Below are 22,635 nucleotides of genomic sequence, written 5' to 3' on the forward strand. Positions count from 1 at the left end.
TTGCCAATTTTAATTTTGAATTGAATTTTATTTTTATTACGATTTTATTTCAACAAGCACTTATGTGGATTACGTCTTTCTGCTGCTTTTAAATATTGACAAGAAGTCTAAAAAGCACTTCCTTTTTATTTTACTTGACTTTTCAGGAGTTAGAGGGATTCTAAATATTTGTTTTGTTTATTGCGGAACAAGTAAAACTCCGGACCCATTATGTTCTTTTTACGGAGCTAGAAGGACTTCGAGGCATTTTTGGTTTATTCTTAACCCTCTGCAACCCAAATTTTTGTTTTGGGCAGTAAAAATTTTTAATTCACGATTTCATCAATTTCACATTTTGAAGTTTCAGAATTTGGTTCTTCGAGTTTTTCATCCAATAAAATAATTTATTGAATCTATTAATCTTTTTTGGGTTTTCAACAAGGTTTTCAACATATTTAGAATTCGAAATTTCTCATTTAATGCTGATACGTACGTACCGTCGTGCGGGGCTTCTTTTGACAATTCGGGGGCTACTTTGGACATTTTGAAACAAGAATTATGACGTAAATTACAGTCAAATTCCCATTATCTCCATTCAGGTGTATTGTTAGATGGCAACTTTCTGTTTCAAATTTTGTATTTATTTCGTTTTTTTTTAATCCAAAGTAGCCCCGTAGTCAAAAGAAGCCTCGCACGACGGTATCCAAGCAATAACACGGAGGAACAAAATATTACTCTATTTCCAATACATTTTATAAATGTGTAGATTTTAAAAAATAGACTTTGAACCACATTTAAACATGCATTGAAGTTTATTGCATGCATTGCAAAATATCGATCGACATCAAAAACTTTTCGAGATCTACACAATTGAAAATTACAAAAAAAAAATCAAAATACCACGTTTGATGGCGGTCTTGGGCGTTAGAAGGTTCAGCCAGTATGAATTGGAGGCAATCATCTTTCTTTGGTTTGACTTGCAAGCCTTTTTTTTGTTTATTCTGGAGCGAACAAGGCTCTGAAGCTTTTTGTTGTATCTGGAGAAGAACTCGGAGGCATTTTATTCTCTAGTGAGTGGTCGACACCTTTTTTATTAGTCCACCTCTTCCGTAGTGAGAATTGGTGCGAGTCGAACTTCGAGCAGAGATGCCAGACATAAAGACGTGTCTGTATTTACAAAGACATTTGGTCTTGGATATAGACATCATACAGATTACAGTTGTTATACAGACTTTCTATTGATACTACAGACTTTTACAGACATTTGTTGCTTTCGAAAACTTTGGACTTCTAGAAACAGAGTACTGTTGGACTTTCGAACGGAACCATTTTGAGGTTTCAAACGAAATTCTTTTGAGAATGCATACGGAGTTCTGTAAGATTTCCAATAGCAATTATTTTGGAATTTTGAGCGTAACCTTTTAGTCTTTTGAACGGATTTTTTAAATTCCGAACAGAATCCTTTTAGGATTCCAAACGGAATCTTTATTTGATTTTTTTTCGGAAGCTCAAAATGATTCCATTCAGAATCCTATAATAATTCCATTTGGAAGCTTTAAATTATTACGTGAACTTCCGAATAATCCTTCTGGGTTCACAAACGGCATTCCTTTGAACATCTGAAATTCTGTTGGACTATTTCTGCGATTTCAAAAGGAATCCTTTTGGACTTTCTAAAAAATCCCTTTGGACTTTCGAAAGCAATTCATTCCGATTGGAGCCTTCGTGGATTCTGAACGGAATCCTTTTCTGCTTCTGAACAGGGGATTCCAAATAGAATTCTTTCATGCTTCTAAACGCAATTATTTTAGGCTTTAGAATCCGCTTGCGCTTCCGAATCGAACTCTTTAGGGCTTCTGGATGAAATTCCGTTGGACTTCCGAATGGAAACTTGTTGGGCTTCCGAATGAAATTATTTTGTACTTTTGAATGGAGTCGTTTTAGTCTTTCGGTTGGAACCATCTGGGCTTCTGATTAGAATCTTTTTCTGCTTCTGTACAAGGGATACTGGAAGTGTGTCTTTTTTGGGATTCCGAACGGAAAACTTCTGGGATTTCTTTTGGAAGCCCAAAAAGATGGGAATCCAAAAAGGATTTTGTTCGGAAACGCAAAAGGATTCGGATTGAAAGCCTAAAAGAGTTCCGTTCCGAAGAACAAAAAGTTTCGGAAGCCCAAAACTTCCCCGTTCTCAAACCTGAAAAGAACTCCATTCTGGTCTTTGGATTTCCGAACGGGATTGTTCTTTTTTCTTTTATGTCTTTATGAATTCTTTCTTATGTCTTTATGAATTCTTTCTTATGTCTTTATGAATTTTTTCGGATTTTGCACGGAATTCTTTTTGATTCAGTTAGAAAATTATATATTATAAATTTTAATGTAACAACATATTACCTACACATTAATGAAAAAGTTTCTTCTTAACTTGTCAAAATACGAGTTAGTACCATTTAATAACACCATTTGATTGTAGCTTTACAGATACGATCGATCTCAACAGTAAGTCTTCAGTATCTCGTACTTGACTCGACTAAGTTTTACACCAACAAAGCATGTAGGCTCATAAAATCTTTTCTCGATGGAAGAAGCCAGATGACGAAAGTGAGTAGCAGTTTGTCACAAGAAAAGGATGTTGATACGGGCATACCTCAAGGCTCGTGCCTTAGTGCACTCCTCTTTAGCCTGTACTTCAACAGCTTGCCAGTCCGATAACAGATATTAACCGGCTAATTTCTACCATCAGTCAAGATCTCTCCAGTATTGAGCAATGGGTCATCGCGAACTGTTTATACCCGAACCCTAAGAAGACACAAGCCATTTTCTTCAGTGAAAATGTAATCGATAATATTCCTCTTAGTGAAGTCAAATTCTGCAACAAAATCATCCAATTCAACTCGAAAGTCGTTATTCTAGGGCTCACGATGGAATGTGGTCTAAAATGGATTAATCATGTCAACCAAATCGTCGTGAAAGTATTTAATGTACTTCGAACTTTTCCTCGCTTTGGAGCAGTCCTGTCTACCGAAATCCGTTTGAAACTGGAGCAGGCAGTAATCATGCCGATGTTCACGTATTGTGACATTATCTACCATCCAGGTCTCTCCGCAGCACTCGAAGAACGCATCCACAGATGTTTCAAAAGTTCTCTAAGGCTCGTGTTCAATATAACTCGTCGTACAACTACTGTGCCTGTGAGAAACTTAAAACTCGTACAAGATCTTCCTGATGGGGAAGAGTCGTTTGGCCGAAACCCATTTGGCCGAATACCATTAGGCCGAAAGCTGTTTCGCCGAATATACCATTAGGCCGAAAGTCATTTGGCCGAATGGGTCGTTTGGGCGCAAGGGTCGTTTGGCCGAAAGGGTCATTTGGCCGAAAGGGTCGTTTGGCCGAAAGGGTCGTTTGGCCGAAAGGGTCATTTGGCCAAAAGGGTCATTTGGCCGAAAGGGTCATTTGGCCGAAAGGGTCGTTTGGCCGAAAGAGTCATTTGGCCGAAAGGGTCATTTGGCCGAAAGGGTCGTTTGACCGAAAGGGTCGTTTGATCGAAATAATCATTTGGCCGAAAGGGTCATTTGGCCGAAAGGGTCGTTTGATCGAAATAATCATTTGGCCGAAAGGGTCATTTGGCCGAAAGGGTCATTTGGCCGAAAGGGTCATTTGGCCGAAAGGGTCGTTTGATCGAAATAATCATTTGGCCGAAAGGGTCATTTGGCCGAAAGGGTCGTTTGGTCGAAAGGGTCGTTTGGCCGAAAGGGTCATTTGGCCGGAAGCGTCATTTGGCCGAAAGGGTTGTTTGGTCGAAAGGGTCATTTGGCTGAAAGGGTCGATTGGCCGAAAAAGTCATTTGGCCGAAAGGGTCATTAGGCAGAAAGGGTCATTTAGCTGAAAGGGTCGATTGGCCGAAAGAGTCAGTTGGCCGAAAAGGTCATTTGGCCGAAAGGGTCGTTTGACCGAAAGGGTCGTTTGATCGAAACAATCATTTGGCCGAAAGAGTCAGTTGGCCGAAAAGGTCATTTGGCCGAAAGGGTCGTTTGACCGAAAGGGTCGTTTGATCGAAACAATCATTTGGCCGAAAAAGGCATTCGGCTGAAAGGGTCATTTGGCCGAATAGGACATTTGGCCCAATGGGTCATTTGAAAAGTGAGAAATCAGGAGTCTTACTCGAAGCCGTCTCAATTCTCATTCCTCATCTCTCACTTCTCACTGTAAAAAATGAAGAGCGCGAAGTCTCACTCACTTCGCGCTCCTCAATTTTTTTACAGTGAGGAGTGAAAAATGAGGAATGAGAATGGAGACAATTACAATTACAACTTTTTGGTCATCGAATCCTCGATATTCTAGGTTGTCAAAAGTGCATAGTTTTGAAAAATTTCTATTTTTTGAATCTCACAAACTCCACACAGACACAGACTTTTTACTGAGATTGACACGGACTAATAAAAACTGTATCTGGCATCACTGACTCCGAGGTATTTTTGTTTATTTAAGAGCGAATGGGACTATGAGATAGCAATTGTTTAATCAACAGTTTTACTGTTTAGGGGTGAAATAGACATTGTTGTCAAAGTCTCTGAGGCTTTTTTTATTTATTGGAGAATTGAACTCATAGGGGTTTTTGTATATTCTGGGCCAAGTGGGACTAGGAGTGATAAGATCCCGGGAGTTTTTTTTTATAATTTCCGAGTTAAGATCCTAAGTATTTTCGGTTCATTCCGGAGATACTAGGGAAAATAGGATTCCGCAGCGAGTCGGACTACGAGGCACCTCCTTTTCTTTTTTGTTTGACTCTTTCGGAGTGCAAATGTTGCCGTGGCATTGTTTTCGGTTTGCGGAGCGATTAGGATTCCGAGCCATTTTTCTTTTTCGGAGCAGTGCTTCCAGATATTTAATCAAAGCCCAGCTTCGCTGCCAAGATTAACGATCCGAAGGTTTGGCCAGGTGGGTCCGAATGTCTTCGTAATTACATTTGGACGACATTGTTGCTAGACGATTACGAGGAGCGAACCTGGAGGAATCGCATATTTCTGCCTGATCGAGACCCCTATACAGTAGACGTTCGATAACTGCAAGTCATTTAACTGCAATGCTTTTTGACTGCAATTCGATAGTTGCAACAGTTCAGCAGTTATCGGACCACTAAGCTTCAAACTGATGTCAAACTCAATGACAGCTGTATTGCGCTGCACATTCAGATGCACTTTTAATGCATCTGACGTCGATTGACAACCGTTTGACGTCTAGAATGCGTTGCAGTTATCGAACGGAATTCGTTAACTGAAAAGTAAACATGTTGCAGTTATCGAACGGCTACTGTACTGGATTATATTCTTTCTCCTCAAGGCCTGAGAAACGGTATGGCAAACTATTAAAGGCGATTTATCGTCGATTTTAGTAAAACCTTTGCGTCTCTCATTGAACTACTTAAATCGCATGCGAAGACCGAAGCGGAAGAAGCCTTTCAGGTTATTAAAGCAGAGCTGATTACAGAACCGATTTTGACCAACCCTGGTATTTTTGGGATTTTTTTTATTTATACCGAAACGAGCGATTCTGCCATCGCCTGTGTGGTGGTACAGAAGGTCAACGGACAAAAGAGAGTTTTCCGAAAAATGTCACCTCTCAAGAAGGGGCATATCATGCGAAGAAAAAAAGGTCTTGCGACATTGCCATCCAGTGTTCATCGAGCATTTCCGAGGATACACCGCAGACAGCTACTTTGTCCTAATAGAAGAGTTCTTAAGTGAGTTTCGAGTGAACTCTGTGCATAGCGTCTAGCGATTTATTTTTGAAAATGGATGCAACTGCGGTAAGGGATTGACGTAATCGAGAAGTGTGATGTACGAAGTGAGAAGAAGAGTGAGTAGTGTGACGTTTCACTTTTCACTTCTTAAATAACATTTCTTACTTTCTTTTTCTCACTTGTTACTTCTCCCTTCTCAATGCGAGGAGTGAGAAGTGGAAAGTGAGATGTGAGACGTCTAACTACTCACTTCTCGCTGTGAGAAGGGTGAAATAAGAATTAAAAAGTAAAAAGTGAGAAGTAGAAAGTTAGAAATGTGATGAGGGAAATGAGAAATAAGTCTCACTTTTCACTGCAAGTGCAAAATAAGAAGCGAGAAATAAGAAGTGAGACGTCTCAGTTTTGACTTGCCATGCCTCATTTTTCACTTCTCTTATACTACTTCACAATGATTATTTATGATTGATCATTCCACAATTTTCACTTTCCACTGTGAGAAGTTAGAAATGAGGAGTGAGGAGTGAAACTTATACCTTACTTCTCTTTCTTCACATCACATTTCTCTTTTGTTATTTCTCACTTGTAACATTTCACTTTTCAATTATCATTCCTTACTTCTCACAGTGAGAAGTGAGAATAAGAACTGTGGAGTGAGAACCAACATGTGAGAAATGAAAAGTTAGCAGTTTGACTTCTAGTAGAAGTAGAAAGAATGTAGAAAGAATGTAGAAAGCATGCAGTGCAAACATTTGAAGTGAGAAATGAGTAATGAGAAATGAGAAGTCATACGTCTCACTTCTCACTCTTCATTTCTTGTATCTTACATCTATTTTTTAAATAATTATTAATCACATCCATTTTTTCACATTCACTGTGGATAGGCCAAACGACAGTTTTCACGGTCTTATGATTCGTTCGATCAAATGAAATTTTCGGCTAAATGAATCTTACTTCCAAACGCCCATTTCGGTCAATCGACATTTGGCCGAATGACCAGTTCGGCTGTATATTCCTTTCGATGAAATTACATTTTCGGCCAAATCGTTTACGGCTTTATAATCGTTTCGACCAAACTTTCAATTCGGCTAAATGAGACTCAACTCGATGATTATTTTTCTTCAAATGTATAACAGGGCACTGAGTGGTTTTTTTCCGAAATATGCTGAGAATTTGATTTGACTGATTTGATCAAATTTCAAATATACGGAGGTGAACTAGCCTTGGGCTAAAAACCTCTTTAATAAAGATTATAATAATAATAAAATTTCAAATTAAAATTTATAAAGAGTTCTGAGCAAAATTAGGCAGAGTTCTGTGAAAATTTTGTGTAGTAAGTCCCTTAACCATAAACTAATAAAAATACATAGGGTGCTACTTTCAAATCCAAAAATCGCAAGCATGTCAAAGCTGTGAGCATATTTTCGAGACCATCTTGAACTGAAAATACCCAAAGTAGTTACAAGTGTTAACTTCAAGCTCAGGACTGAGCTCTGTAGAGGATTTGCTTAGACCTTTGAAAAAGACTTGACCAGAGTCTGGAACGGATTTCACAGTGCATTGCGAAAAAGGTTCAATTAATGTCCAAACAAAAAGGGGGAAACATGAAATCCCCTCTTTATTCAAAGCGGCATTTACCAAAAAATTGTGTTCATATTGTTTTCATTGCAAAACAGTTTGTTTATTTTTATTTAGTTAGCACATTTTCAAGCTAAATTTCTTTTGCTTAGAATTTTTAAGGCGTCTTTAGTGTTTTTTTGAGTTCACTGAACATGAAAGTTGAAAAAAATTGTTTAGGGCGTAGTATTTTTTTAATAAAACGAATTCACTCGCTGGAAAAACATTGTTCAAAAAATATTCTATTTAGTAACATGTACCGTCAATGGGAGGGAGGGTCGTTTGGCCGAAACCCATTCGGCTGAATGCCAAATCAAAAATCATTTGGCCGAAATGGTCATTTCCAAATGAGTCATTTGGCCGAATAGGAAATTTGACAGAATAGATCATTTCTTACTTCTCACTGTGAAAAGTGAGTAGAGAGACGTCACACTTCTCAATTCTCACTACTCACTTTTAATAGTGAGCAGTGAGAAATGAGAAGTGAGTAGTGAGACGCTTAAATTTTCTCTCATTTCTCACTCCTCATTGTGAAAAATGAGTAGTGCGAAGTGGGTCACTTCGCGCTTCTAATTTTTTTACAGTAAGAAGTGACGTCTGACGTCTCACTTCTCATTTCTCACTTTTTAATGACCTATTCGGTCGAATGACCTATTCAGCAAAATATCCTATTAGGCCAAATGACCTTTTCGGCCAAATAACCCTTTCCGCCATATGACCCTTTCGGGCAAACAACTCTTTCGGCCAAATTACCCTTTCGACTAAATTACCCTATCGGCCAAATTACTTTTGGCCTACTGGTCTGTTCGGCCAAAAGGTATATTCGGCAAATCAACTTTCGGCATTCGGCCAAATAGCATTCGGCCGAACGGTATTCGGCCAAACGGCCCTTCCCCGTAATGGAAGTGACAATGGGTCTGGGGTTGAGAATGGGTCATCGCTCGTATCGGAAGTCTGGAGGTCGTAGAGCAAAATCGTTAAAAAGGGCTTTTATATTTTAGTATAGTCTTCCTGCCCTCAGATACATTCAATCTATTTTACAATCAGTCATAGTAGTTGAAACTTTAGGTCGATTTTTACCAAGGTGAAATGCAGGATGGACGATTTGTTTTTTTTTTAATTGAATGGCTTTTGTGATAATGAAAACAGTTCAGAGCGACGGCCAGGATTTAGGTTTTGCGTCCAGAATGACTGATACAAATCTTATAGTAATTAATTTTTTTTCACGAATTTTGTTATCATAAAAAGTTTACCATGACTTGTACAGAACTTACTCAGAATAACAAGAAATAATTTTGTTTGAATTTGATCAAAGTTCTTTACAATGCTTCAAAGAATATTGAGCAACACCATTTCAATATTGGCATTGTTGTCTTCATAAAATAATCTTAGTTCAGCGAGTATTGATCAGACCTAAGGCGTAGTTTTAGATACTTTATGGTCCGTTGCTTGATTCAACTCAATTGCAACAAACTTTTTTATCAGGTTCATTCTGGTTCACTAAAAAATATCTAACTCACCTGTGGAATGGTCTCATTCAGGCTGGAATAGCTGGACGCCCGCGAGTGACTCCTCAGCTGTTCGCCGGGCGGCTCGGGACTTCCGCACAGCGAGGACGCACAGGAGGTCGACGACCGCATCGAGAGCGAATCGGCTCGGCTGCGCATCGGCGAGATCTGCACGTGTTTCAGCATCTTCTGCAAGCGGAAAAGAAAAGACCAATTGTAATAATTATCATTATTTACCGTGTTTGTGTTTGTAAAATGCTTTAAAGGACGGTGTTTTTTCACGAATGTTTGGATGTGGTCGGCGAAACTTCCCGGGAGGGTTTCGGGCAATCTGCTACTGCTAACTGATCAGGGTGGACGCGATAGCTACCGGGCCGTATTTAACAACTCGGTAATGACGAATAATTTATGACCAGTGCAGTTTACCTGCCCCTGGGCTACCTCTACTTCGCAGTAATTTTTCAACATTCAAGTTCGACTGTACAAGTATTGAAAAATAAGATGACAAAACGCGATTGGAGAGAGAGTATGCATCGCCGCCCGGTGACGTCTTCTAACCTGCAAGCTGCACGTCTTGTTACCGTCGATGCATTTGAAGGCTAATTGACCAATTACGGCGCACATAAACCGGATCATTTTCCGCCCTGACGTTCATTCACCGTGGCCTGATTTTCTCATCACATACGACAAATTGCACTCCCAAGTATCTATCCATAGTGGATTGGTCTCGGAAACCGCTAGATCGCATGCATCGGAGCAATATGACCATGACGAATGCGACATTCTTCAATCAATTAACACCGACTGCAGCGCAGGAGCTACGCATCGGGAATTCAATCAACGCGCATCGCTCGCCATATTCCCATAGTTTGACTCTCGAATCGAAATTCCGCTACCGCCCAATTACCCACGACGAGGTACCCTCCAGTAGCGGCTCTTGTCGGAACACAAGTGCTAACAACTTCACCACTCAATCTCAACAGCCCTCCACCTCCGACGTCGATGGCCGTCCACCATCATTCAGGAAGCGCTCTCGAATGGCGTTGGAGTGTGATTAGATGGACAAACGTAAAGTTGAGAACGAGAAAAAAAAACCTCGTCGAACAAACGACGATGAATGAATAATTACGCCTTTTATTCCGCCGAGAAGTAGAAGATCCGCTACTAGTTGCTGGGTCGTACAACTACTCTTGCTGGAATTCCATTCTGGTGCTAGAATTGGACGTCGAACGGCGGAGCGCACTTCCCGGTAAATTAATTAAAACGCAGGGAAATGCGAGAAAAGGGAACCTGTCCCTTAAGACAAAAACGCACGGCGCGCTGGCTGCTACCGAGCAGATTCCCACGAATGATTGACCGCACTGCTGGCAATGATGGCGCTTTTTGGTTCGGTTGGATTTTATTTTATTTTTTCCGATAACATTCCACAGCGAGCGCCGTGCGGTTTGTTTCCGGAATTGATTCGTTTGGTTGTGATTTATTCGACATGGCGGGGGCCGAAGCTCCGAAAAACAAGCTCTTCCGGTGATAGATTTCGGCTGAACGGTTAATTTAGTGCGCTCAGGAAGTCGAAGTGGATGTTGCGAGGCGGTGTTATTATTTTTCGGGAATGGACGATGAAGAATTCTCTGAGATTATTAGTTCGGGGAAGTTTTCCAGATTTATTTATAGGGAACAAATAGCCCGGCCGATATTTTGCCTTGTTTGCAGCGAACGAAATCGCTTGGAAAAACGGGCACAATTTATTAATTTATTATCCATAATAGGATCTAATTCAATTAAATCGGTAATTACCGCTTTGCCATTTGACTATTCGTGAAATTCAGCACCCCACTTTTTTGTCTTTTGTATTATCATTTTCATGAATACGATAGTTCGTCATCCAACAACATAATAAGGTCCAGGTTGAAAATAATTGTGTCGTGAAAAGACTTCCGTTCACAGTAACCTCAATCAAACATTTTACTTTCCATAGTTCACAATTCAAAACACTGAAACCCTTTCCTCCCGTATCACAACATAATAATAAGCGCATTACTCGCAACGCCTCTTCCTGACTCATTTGAATGCAGTTCTGGAGTGAAACTTCCGTTCTCAGCTGACAGGACGCAGCGCAGCGGAACCTCCTCACCACAGTGGCCTTCCACCTCTCCGTCCAGGAAATTCCCACATACGAGATACGACGAACCCATGTAACGGAATGTAAACATAAACAAAACAGCGCTCACTCACAGCCCAAATCCGTGCTGAGGAGGGGAGCGAAAGCGATGAGGAGGACTGTTTGGGTTCCCGCTATCCGACTTGGGAAAGCATCGACAATGCACGTGTGGGATACGGCATTTCATGGGGCGGTAACTTTCCTAAATTCAATCAAATCTATCCAACGGGGCGACGTGCGAGTTAAGCCGAACAAGTGTGTGATTTGATTACGCTGCCGACCGTTTTAGTTGGTTAATATTCTACACTCCGTTGCGTAGGAATTGCGGTCTCGTGGAGTCGTGCTTCCATTGAAGCTTCCGGTACGGTTCAATGTTTTCGGGGGAATACCACTCTTTTATGTTAATTCCATTGTAAACAATCAGAAGCAAGCGGCGTAGGAAGAGTTCCGAAGTTGGTTCTGGTAAAACGGTTCAGCTCCAAACTCCGGATGTCGGAAGGGCGCTCTTTGTGCCTGGTAATAGCACGCACTGCCGGTTCAGTGGAACATGAACCGGCACCAACAGCAAATGAAACAAAATGTCATAAATATCAATAAAAAAAGCGCGCGCGTAATGAAAGTCAACGAAACGTTATTACGGGCGAGTCTCCGGTCTTAATTGCGGACGATCGCTGATAACCCTTTCCGGTAGCTTTCCGAGAATGAGAACCTTCAGCGGACGGACGGTGAGGAAGGCGGCCGGCAGCCAATTTAAAGTGGCTCACATTTTATTGTCATCTCGCGCAATGCCGTTTCCTTTCTGCACAAGAACGCCAGTACCCGGCTGCTGCGGCCTTTCAGTAGCCGACTCGGCACATCGTTCACACTAAAACAGGAACAGGCACAGTTCCTCTTCTGGGGGCAAAAAGTGACTGACAACGCTGACAACAGGATGACGGAGGGCACGTACAAACGAAACAAGCATAAATGTTCTTCGCTTCCATTTCGCTTAGCGCTTTGACGGGTGGTGGGCAAAAATTCTCGTGATCGAACCGGATGGCGTGCGCCACATATCGCCCGTCGAACGAGTTCAGCAGCAGCGGCGGCATGCGCCCGAAGAAACTGGTTATAAGATATGTAACAACTCAATAGCACTATTCCATGCCTGTCCATACGCTGATTTTGTGTCCATGTCCGAAGGTATGCCATCGAAGAGGAGGAGCACGCATGCTGTTGAGTGACTTTGCAAGGCCAATCGGCAGCAGCAGCCAACGGGATCTGATTATTATTATGCACTGCTTTTTTTTTGCTGACTGGTCGCGTAACCTTTTTTGCCTTCTTCGGGAACAGTGACTGCGCGCTATTCACCGGCGATTAACTCCGGGTGTTTGTTATCTGATTCCTGAACTGTCGCGCTTCCTGCTGCAAACGGAGATAAATTTGCACAAACCTTCGATGAAGGCACAAACACACGGAGCCAGCGTCCATCCCATGGAATGTCAACCGGTTGCTCGGTGGACTTTGTGCGCGCGAAAATGGGACAAGGAAACGCATAATCAAGCTTGACCATCTCCCGGAGGGACACGCCGGCCGGGACCGGGCACGCTCTGTGACCTGGAATAGAATGTGCTTTCCTGGCGTTCCGTATGCGATGTGTTCGCGTTGGTTGATGGCAGGGGGTTAATGAGATTTGGATATTCTCGCATGGACACGGAACAATGGCTCAGATGGTTTAAACTCATTGACCGTTGCTGTTGCGATAAAGAACGGGAAGCGAGGAACCATAACCTAGGAGACGAAACAAAGCGAAATTATAAATTCTTGAGCGATGTGGAGGATATGTGTTTGTGATTATGGAGCATCACTAAAGGGATTCTGGGAATGATAAAACAAGCTGCTTCGTCAGCGGTACTTTGTGTTGGGAATCTGCGATTACAACATGTGGGATCCCGTAAACAATGGCAACTGACAAATACTTTTTTTTATTAAATGCTGTTTATTCGATTTTCGGTATATGATTTCCATTTTTAGAAAAAGTGTCTACAATCTACTGATTATTTTACTTTGCAAACTACGAATTGCTACCGTAAAGCGTATCAGAAGTAGAATCATAAGTATTAGAACGCTAGAGGCGCTGTTATCCCTCACAATATTTGTGATCAACATGACTAAACCATAGTAATCCAGATTTTTTTTATAAACGACTTGGTCTGTACCTTGAATGTCAAATTTATTGTTTTGGTTTGCTTGTCCTTAAGTATGAAAAGTGGGCTACTGTGAGGAAAAACATGAACATCTGACACATAAAGGACTGTCTTGAACAAAACATGTTGATCATAACATTTGAAGCGCCATTAGCCTCTTATACTTATGTATCTACTATCGTTCACCAAGCTGAATTATTTGTGATTAATTTTGAAGAATTTCATTGGAACAGGTTAAACACTTCAATCATTATTATGTTATGCTTCTCGAGCTTCGAAATGAGAAGTAGGCCTTGAAATTAAAACAACAAAAATAAAAAATAAAGTTGTCGTCCTACAAGTGTTATGCATGGAATTTGGTGCCATTTACGAACGTGTTTATCATTGTTTCATCAAAAGTGACTGTGCCTAATATTACAACTGTGGTTAACAATGTTTGATCAACGGAATACAGATCGAATTGGATTGTTTCTCAAGGTATGTTTTGAACTACCCATTCACAGTAGCATTGCAGCCCTTCGAGCTATTTCGATTCAGTTACTTAGCCATGACATAACTAAACAGATTCCAACGCATTGATATGAAAGCCGATCACGGTGGACGGATTTTTGTACATAACACCACCATGCATTCGAGACAACGATGAAATGTGTTACCTACTTGAATTCCAACGAACAAAAAAGTTCCAAGAAAGTCTGAAAAGGATGCATTTTGACATGGAATTGTAATACACGTTTACTCACATTCCATCCATGAAAATGCTCGGAATTCGAGAAAATACCCATCGGTACTCGGAAGAATTTCCTTTGGAATTCGGCAGAATGCACTTCGGAATTCGGTAAAATGTCTTCGATTTTCGGCAGAAATCCCTATCGGAATTCGGCAGAGCTTCCTTCGGAATTCGGCAGAATGTACTTCGGAATTCGGCAGCATTTCTTTTGGAATTCAGCAAAATTGCCTTCAGATTTCGGCAGAATTGCCTTCGGAATTCGGTAAAATGTCTTCGGGTTTCTGCAGAATTCCCTTCGAAATTCGGTAGAATTCCCTTCGGAATTCGGCAGAATTTACTTCGAAGTTCGGCAGAATTGCCTTCGGATTTCGGCAGAATTGCCTTCGGAATTGGGTAAAATTGTCTTCGGGTTTCGGCAGAATTCCCTTCGGGCTTCGGCAGAACTTCCTTCGAACTCGACAGAACTCCCTTCGGAATTCGGCAGAATGCACTTCGTAATTCGACAGAACTGCCTTCGGATTTCGGCAAAATTGCCTTCGGAATTCGATAAAATGTCTTCGGGTTTCGGCAGAATTGCCTTCGGAATTCGGTAAAATGTTTTCGGGTTTAGGCAGAATTCCCTTCGGAATTCGGTGAATCCTTTCGAAATTCAGCAGAATTCCCTTCGCAATTCGGCAGAATTCCTTTCGGAATTCGGCAGAATGCACTTTGGAATTCAGCAGAATTGCCTTCGGATTTCAGCAGAATTGCTTCCGGATTTCGGTACAACTGCCTTCGGAATTCGGTAAAATAATCTTTCGGGTTTCGGGTTTCAGCAGAATTGCCTTCGGAATTCGGTTAAATATTTTCGGGTTTCGGTAGAAATCCCTTCGAAATTCGATAGAATTCCCTTCGGAATTCGGCAGAATGCACTTCGGAATTCGGCAGAATTGTCTTCGGATTTCGGCGGAAACGCCTTCGGAATTCGGTCAAATTGTCTTCGGGTTTCTGAAGAATTTCCTTCGGAATTCGGCAGAACTTCCTTCGAATTCGGCAGAACTCCCTTCGGAATTCGGCAGAACTCTCTACGGAATTAAGCAGAATCCTTTCGGAATTCGGCAGAGTTCCCTTCGAAATTCGAGAGATCCCTGCGGAATACGGCAGGATTTCTTTTATAATTTGGCAGAATTCCCTCCGAAATTCTGCAAAATTTCCTTCGTAATTCGGCAAAAATTGCCTTCGTAAATCGGCAGAATTGCCTTTGGGATTTGGCAGAATTGCTTTCGGATTTCAGCAGAATTCCCTTTGAAATTCGGTAAAATTGTCTTCGGGTTTCAGCAAAATTTTGTTCGAAATTGCCTTCGGAATTCGGTAGAGTTCCCTTTCAAAATTGGACAGAATTTCAGGGGCGACTCGTCCATACGTTCTACCTGTTCATGGAACAGGTAACCATTTTTAGGTCAGAAGTAAGAAATTAATGTCTTGGCAATTAATTATTAGGGCAAATAATTTACTCAGTTAATTTTTTAAACAAAGCTTCACGTGATATTTCCAATGATTTTAACATCTAAACATCTAAAGAAACAAAATATTTCGTAGGCAGATCAAGTTAACGCCACATGCTTGGCGTACAGTCAAATTGCAGCTGAATGTGTGTTTCTCCGAAAAACCACACCCCATCACATATAAAGCTTTTGCCAGTCGTGCGATCTATAATGAAGAACCAACAGCAGCGCTGCCAGAAGTCAAATTTAAAGTTTTGCGCCATGACAAATGATTTGAAATAATTTCCTCCTTGGTATGCTCACTCGTTCTCCGCGCGCAGAGAACGAGCGTGAGCCTTGCCAGCTTTCTCCGTTTTCTCACATCATCCTCTTTCGCATGCGAAGCAAGCACGTTTAGATGCAAGTTCTGCTATGCGCGAAGGAGTCAAACCCGTTCGACACGCTGCGAGAACAATCAACGATGCGCACCTTCGGTTAGGCTCGATCGTAGTGTCGGGCTGTGCTTTGCCGAAAGGCGCACCGCGCACGCTTTCGCACCGATGATTGGAAACAGTTTGTTTTCTTTTTCTCGTGATGAATATGCAATGCATCAAGAACAATATTAAATTAATGTTGAGTTTTCAAAAGAGACATCAAACAATACTTTTTTTTACGGATTATCAAAATCAATCAGCATAGAGAAAAAAAGTATAGTTTCACTAAATTTGAAAAATTAAATACTGGGAAACATTTCAGCCTTTAAATGTGACTCATTGATCGTCACAATCTGGGGTCGCATCAAACAATAATTGTATAATTATATACTAATTATATACTATAATTATTATACTAATAATGGTTAATAACATTTTTTTTCATAGCAAAAAAATATGTGAGAGTTTGAATATTAGCGCCGATGGGACCCGTGTACCCTGAATGGTGGAATGAGCCGATATAAAAGATCTTTATTCTGAGCAATATCCAATTATTGCCAACTGTTACCAAGTTAGATTTTAGACGATTTGCGAGAGTCTAAAATTTTAAGTGCATCTAAATTTAAAACATTTTTGTAACAAAAGAGAAAATCAAGTCATTTATTGTTTTGTAAATCTTTTCTATTTAAATTGTTTTTTTTTCTAATATTTGGTTAAGTTGTACAAGAAAAGGTTGTAATATTAGATTAAATGTCCAACTTTCATTCGAAACCACTCAGCTTGATGAATATTTTTTTATCAGCATGGTAGAACAGGTGTAGCAAAAGTCCACGAGACGCCCCTGCATAATTTCCTTCGAAATTCAAACAGAGATTTTAAAATTTTTAGATTTAAGATTTATAGATTTTTAGGTTTTTAGATTTTTAGATTTTCAGATTTTCAAATTTTTAGATTTTTAGATTTTAAGTTTTTTAGATTTTTAGTTTTTTAGATTTTTAGATTTTTAGATTTTTAGATTTTTAGATTTTCATATCTTCAGATTTTAAGATTCTTAGATTTTTAGACTTTAGGATTTCTTGATTTTTTGATTTTTTGATTTTTAAATTATTAGATTTTTAAATTGTTAGATCTTTAGATTTTTAGATTTTAAGATTTTTGAATTATTAGATTTATAGATTTTCAGATTCTCAGATTTTTAGATTTTTAGATTTTTTGATTTTTAGTTTTTAAGATTTTCAGATTTTCAAATTTTCGGATTTTTTTATTTTTAGATTCTAAGATTTTTAGATTTTTAGATTTTCAGATTTTTATATTTTTAGATTTTGAAATTTTTTTCCTTTCAGATTTTTAAATGTTTTTATTTATAGATTTTAAGATTTTTAGATTTTTAGATTTTTAGATTTTTAGATTTTTGAATTTTCAAATTTTTAGATTTTGAGATTTTTAGTTTTTTAGATTTTTAGATTTTTAGGTTTTTAGATTTTTAGATTTTTGGATTTTTTGATTTTTAAATTTTAAGATTACTGGATTTCAAATTCTAATTTATAATTTGATAATATATACCTATTAATTCTATTGTTTTTCGATTTTTAGATTTTAAGATTTCCGGCTTTTAAGATTTTTAGATTTTTAGATTTTTAGATTTTTAGATTTTCAGATTTTTAGATTCTTAAATTTTTAGATTTTTAGATTTTCAGATTTTTGGATTTTTAGATTTTTAGATTTTTAGATTTTTAGATCTTTGAATTTTAGATTTTTAGATTTTGAGATTTTTAGATTTTTAGATTTTTAAATTCTTAGATTTTCAGATTTTTAGATTTTTAGATTCTTAGAATTTTATAATTTTAGATTTTAGATTTTTAGATTTTGAAATTTTTAGATTTTTAGATTTCTAAATTTTGAGATTTTTGGATTTTTAGATTTGTAGATTTTTAGTTTTTTTTTAGATTTTTAGATTTTCAAATTTATAGATTTTTAGATTTTAGATTTTAGATTTTTAGATTTTTAGATTTTTAGATTTTTAGATTTTTAGATTTTTAGATTTTAGATTTTTAGATTTTTAGATTTTTAGATTTTAGATTTTAGATTTTTAGATTTTTAGATTTTAGATTTTTAGATTTTTAGATTTTTAGATTTTAGATTTTAGATTTTTAGATTTTAGATTTTTAGATTTTAGATTTTAGATTTTTAGATTTTTAGATTTTTAGATTTTTAGATTTTAGATTTTAGATGTTTAAATTTTTAGATTTTAAATTTTTAGGTTTTTAGATTTTTAGATTTATAGATTTTTAGATTTTTAGATTTTTAGATTTTTAGATTTTTAGATCTTTAGATTTTTAGATTTTTAGATTTTTAGATTTTTTAGATTTGTAGATTTTTAGATTTTAGATTTTTAGATTTTTAGATTTTAGATTTTGATTTTTAGATTTTTTAGATTTTTAGATTTTTAGATTTTAGATTTTTAGATTTTAGATTTTAGATTTTTGGATTTTAGATTTTTAGATTTAAGATTTTAGATTTGTAGATTTGTAGATTTTAGATTTTTAGATTTTTAGATTTTTAGATTTTTAGATTTTTAGATTTTTAGATTTTTAGATTTTTAGATTTTTAGATTTTTAGATTTTTAGATTTTTAGATTTTTAGTTCTTTATATTTCTAATTTTTATCCAGATTTTTAGATTTTTAGATTTTAAATTTTTAGATTTTTAGATTTTTAGATTTTTAGATTTTTAGATTTTTAGATTTTTAGATTTTTAGATTTTTAGATTTTTAGATTTTTAGATTTTTAGATTTTCAAGATTTTTAGATTTTTAGATTTTTGATTTTAGACTTTTAGATTTTTAGATTTTTATATCTATAGATTTTTAGATTTTTAGATTTTTAGATTTTAGATTTTTAGATTTTTTAGATTTTTTAGATTTTAGATTTTTAGATTTTTAGATTTTTAGATTTTAGATTTTTAGATTTTTAGATTTTAGATTTTTAGATTTTAGATTTTTAGATTTTTAGATTTTTAGATTTTTAGATTTTTTAGATTTTTAGATTTTTAGATTTTTAGATTTTAGATTTTTAGATTTTTAGATTTTAGATTTTTAGATTTTTAGATTTTTGAATTTTTAGATTTTTAGATTTTAGATTTTTAGATTTTTAGATTTTTAGATTTTTTAGATTTTAGATTTTTAGATTTTTAGATTTTTAGATTTTAGATTTTTAGATTTTTTAGATTTAGATTTTTAGATTTTTAGATTTTAGATTTTTAGATTTTTAGATTTTTAGATTTTTAGATTTTTAGATTTTTAGATTTTAAGATTTCTAGATTTTTAGATTTTTTGATTTTTAGATTTTTAGTTTTTTTTTTAATTTTTAGATTTTTAGATTTTTTAGAATTTTAGATCTCTGGATTTTCAAATTTTTAGTTTTTTTAATTTTTAGATTTTTAGATATTTTAGATTTTTAGATTTATAGAATTCTAGATTTTAGATTTTTAGATTTTTACATTTCTAGATTTTCAGATTTTCAGATTTTTAGATTTTTGAATTTTTAGATTTTTAGATTTTTAGATTTTTAGATTTTTAGATTTTTAGATTTTTAGATTTTTAGATTTTTAGATTTTTAGATTTTAGATTTTTAGATTTTTAGATTTTTAGATTTTTAGATTTTTAGATTTTTAGATTTTTAGATTTTTAGATTTTTAGATTTTTAGATTTTAGATTTTAGATTTTCAGATTTTAGATTTTAGATTTTAGATTTTAGATTTTAGATTTTTAGATTATTAGATTTTTAGATTTTTATATTTTGATTTTAGATTTTTAGATTTTAGATTTTTAGATTTTAGATTTTAAAATTTTTAGATTTAGATTTAGATTTTTAGATTTTTAGATTTTTCGATTTTAAGATTTTTAGATTTTTAGATTTTTAAGATTTTTAGATGTTTAGATTTTTGGATTTTTAGATTTTTAGATTTTCAGATTTTTAGATTTTTAGATTTTAAGATTTTTAGATTATAGATTTTTAGATTTTAGATTTTAGATTTTAGATTTTAGATTTTAAGATTTTTAGATCTTCAGATGTTAAGATTTTTGGATTTTTAGATTTTCGAATTTTTGGGTTTTAAGATTTTAAGATTTTTAGATTTTCAGATTTTCAGATTTTTAGATTTTAAGATTTCTAGATCTTAAGATTTTTGGATTTTTAGATTTTTAAATTTTTAGATTTTAGATTTTAAGATTTTTAGATTTTAGATTTTTAAATTTTTTAGATTTTAGATTTTAAGATTTTAGATTTTAAGATTTTTAAGATTTTCAAGATTTTAGATTTTTAGATTTTCAGATTTTTAAGATTTTAAGATTTTTAGATTTTAGATTTTAGATTTTAAGATTTTTAGATTTTTGATTTTAGATTTTAAGATTTTAAGATTTTAAGATTTTTAGATTTTTAGATTTTTAAGATTTTAGATTTTTAGATTTTAGATTTTTAGATTTTTAGATTTTGATTTTTAAGATTTTTAGATTTTAAGATTTTTAGATTTTTAGATCTTTAAATTTTTAGATTTTTAGATTTTTAGATTTTTAGATTTTTAGATTTTTAGATTTTTAGATTTTTAGATTTTTAGATTTTTAGATTTTTAGATTCTCAGATTTTTAGATGTTGAGATTTTTAGATTTTTAGGTTTTTAGATTTTTAGATTTTTAGATTTTTACATTGTTAGACTTTTAGATTTTTGGATTTTTAGATTTTTAGATTTTTAGATTTTTAGATTTTTAGATTTTTAGATTTTTAGATTTTTAGATTTTTAGATTTTTAGATTTTTAGATTTTCTTAGTCATCAGTTTTTTAGATTTAGATTTAAATGTGCATAAATTTCAAGATTTCCATATTTTTTCTCTATTTTTATTTTTTGATTTCCAAACTTTGATTTTTCAATTACAAGATTTTTAGATTTAAGATTTTTAGAATCAGGATTTTTAATTCAGGATTTTTAGATTAAAGATTCTTAGATTTTTAAATCTGAAATATGTTAAGTTTTTAGGTTTCCATATTTTATGCTTTTTAGTTTTTTTTTAAATCTCAGAATTTGGGATTTTCGAAATTTTTGAATAAGGAAAAGTGAGCAGAGTGCACAAAATCTGAAGAAACAATTTAAGAAGGTTCATTTATATGCGATTCCCGCCTTAGAACTACTCTCATCACCGAAAGCAATAAGCCCTTCCCAAACGACCTTTGATGGAATTCCAACACCCAAGAACAACCTTCAGCGACCATTCCCGTCGTTGATCGTCCCAGTCGTAACTTTGATCTACGTTGTTTTTTCCCACCTCGCCGTTTCCTATCACATGTAGGCCTCGATACTAATTCCAGCTCAGCTTCATTAATATATGTAGTCAACGACACAAACGGCGAGCGGACGTGAACGAAAAACAAGAAACGACTGCACGATGATGGACCTCAGCAGCCAGCAGCTCGCAACTCGGGAGGAACCCCTAGGGGGCGGGCACCGCGGTACGCAAGGTCATAAAAACCGAGTCATAGAAACCACGCCGAGTGCCGACAGGGCCCGGCCGTCATGTCCATTATAGAAGCGTAGATAGATGCATAAAAATCATCGTAACATTCCCAAATAGCTTCCTCTTTCTCCCGTCGACGTCGCCGTCGTTGCCGCGCTGACTGGTCGCTTTCGGTCATCCAGTTCAGATTGGACCGCATTCTTTCGTAGATTTTTTCCCCGATTCCCGTTCCCTCCAGTTTTGGATTATTTCGGATGTTTCCTCCATTCATGAGTTTTTTTTCTGTTCCTCCCTTTTCTACGATATCAACAACTGGAATAATCTGCCCTGAATGGGAATTGTTGGCTCATAGAGCCACGCAACAACACGCCGAGTCAAATGTTAGGCTGCTGTCGGGGTCGCCAACTTTGGCTCTCGCGAGCCGGGACAGTTAACACGGAGGACCAGGTCAGAAAGCAGACGACGCCGTGCCGATGCAGAAACGGCCGGAAGAATTTTGCGTAACTGCCGAGCAGGAGTGGGGGGCCTTTTGAACTGTTGTCTTGCCGAGCAACAACGCGCGGATGAAGCATCCGTTCACGCGCGTCGTAGCCTAAATATCTTCACGGGCGCTTTAGTCGCATCATGGCTTTGAATGGGTTTGGGATCAACGCGATGAGATAGTAAATAATAGTGGCATGGCGCGCAGGGTGCTAATTTGCATAGAATTTCGACCAAGGGGTGTGGCGGGTGCTAATAATAATGGGTGAGTGAGTTTGGGTCTCTATATTTCATGCTTTCGGACATCATAATGCTGTTTTTAACCAACAGGATGACCCAATTTTTTTACTTGGTGGTGAAAAATTTTGGACGTGGTAGAAAGTGGTGCGTGAAGTTTCTTGATTTATGTATTCAAGTCTGCGCTGTTTTTCTCTGCTGAAAATTTCAGAGTCTTTCCATTGGAAATTCCGAAATAAAAATCCCTTGAAAACTCCAACAAAAAACCATAAGTAATATCGAAAACATTTCCATTGAATATTCCAAAAATATTTACATTAAAAAATCATTGGAAAATCCAAAAAAAAAATTGCAATTAAAAAACAAATGGAAATCCTGAAGAACATCCGTTGGAAGTTTTGATAATTTTCCGTTGGAAATTCTGATAATTTTCCGTTGAAAATTCCTAAGAATTTGTGTTGGCTGATCGTACTAAAATTACCAAAAAAATTTCTGATATTTATGAAGATTTTGTACGGCACCAACCTCGCAACGTTAAGATTGCGTTTACGAACCATGAATAAAAACGGTAAGCTTGGGCAGTTAGGTATCCACATCAGCATTCGATG

The 22,635-nt window shown here is 36.3% G+C and overlaps 1 protein-coding gene across 1 annotated transcript in view; it reads right to left on the reverse strand.

Annotated features, from left to right (window-relative positions):
- LOC134212899 (uncharacterized) overlaps positions 1-22,635 on the reverse strand; it is a 70,470-nt gene that overhangs the window by 19,699 nt on the left and 28,136 nt on the right. Inside the window, exon 2 of the mRNA XM_062691204.1 lies at positions 8,851-9,027. Coding sequence (XP_062547188.1) covers positions 8,851-9,024 — 174 coding nt within the window. The 5' untranslated portion in view covers positions 9,025-9,027. The remainder of the gene's footprint in view (positions 1-8,850; positions 9,028-22,635) is intronic.

The sequence above is a fragment of the Armigeres subalbatus genome, chromosome 2 (assembly GCF_024139115.2).
Source record: "Armigeres subalbatus isolate Guangzhou_Male chromosome 2, GZ_Asu_2, whole genome shotgun sequence".
In the NCBI taxonomy this organism is placed as follows: Eukaryota; Metazoa; Arthropoda; class Insecta; order Diptera; family Culicidae; genus Armigeres; species Armigeres subalbatus.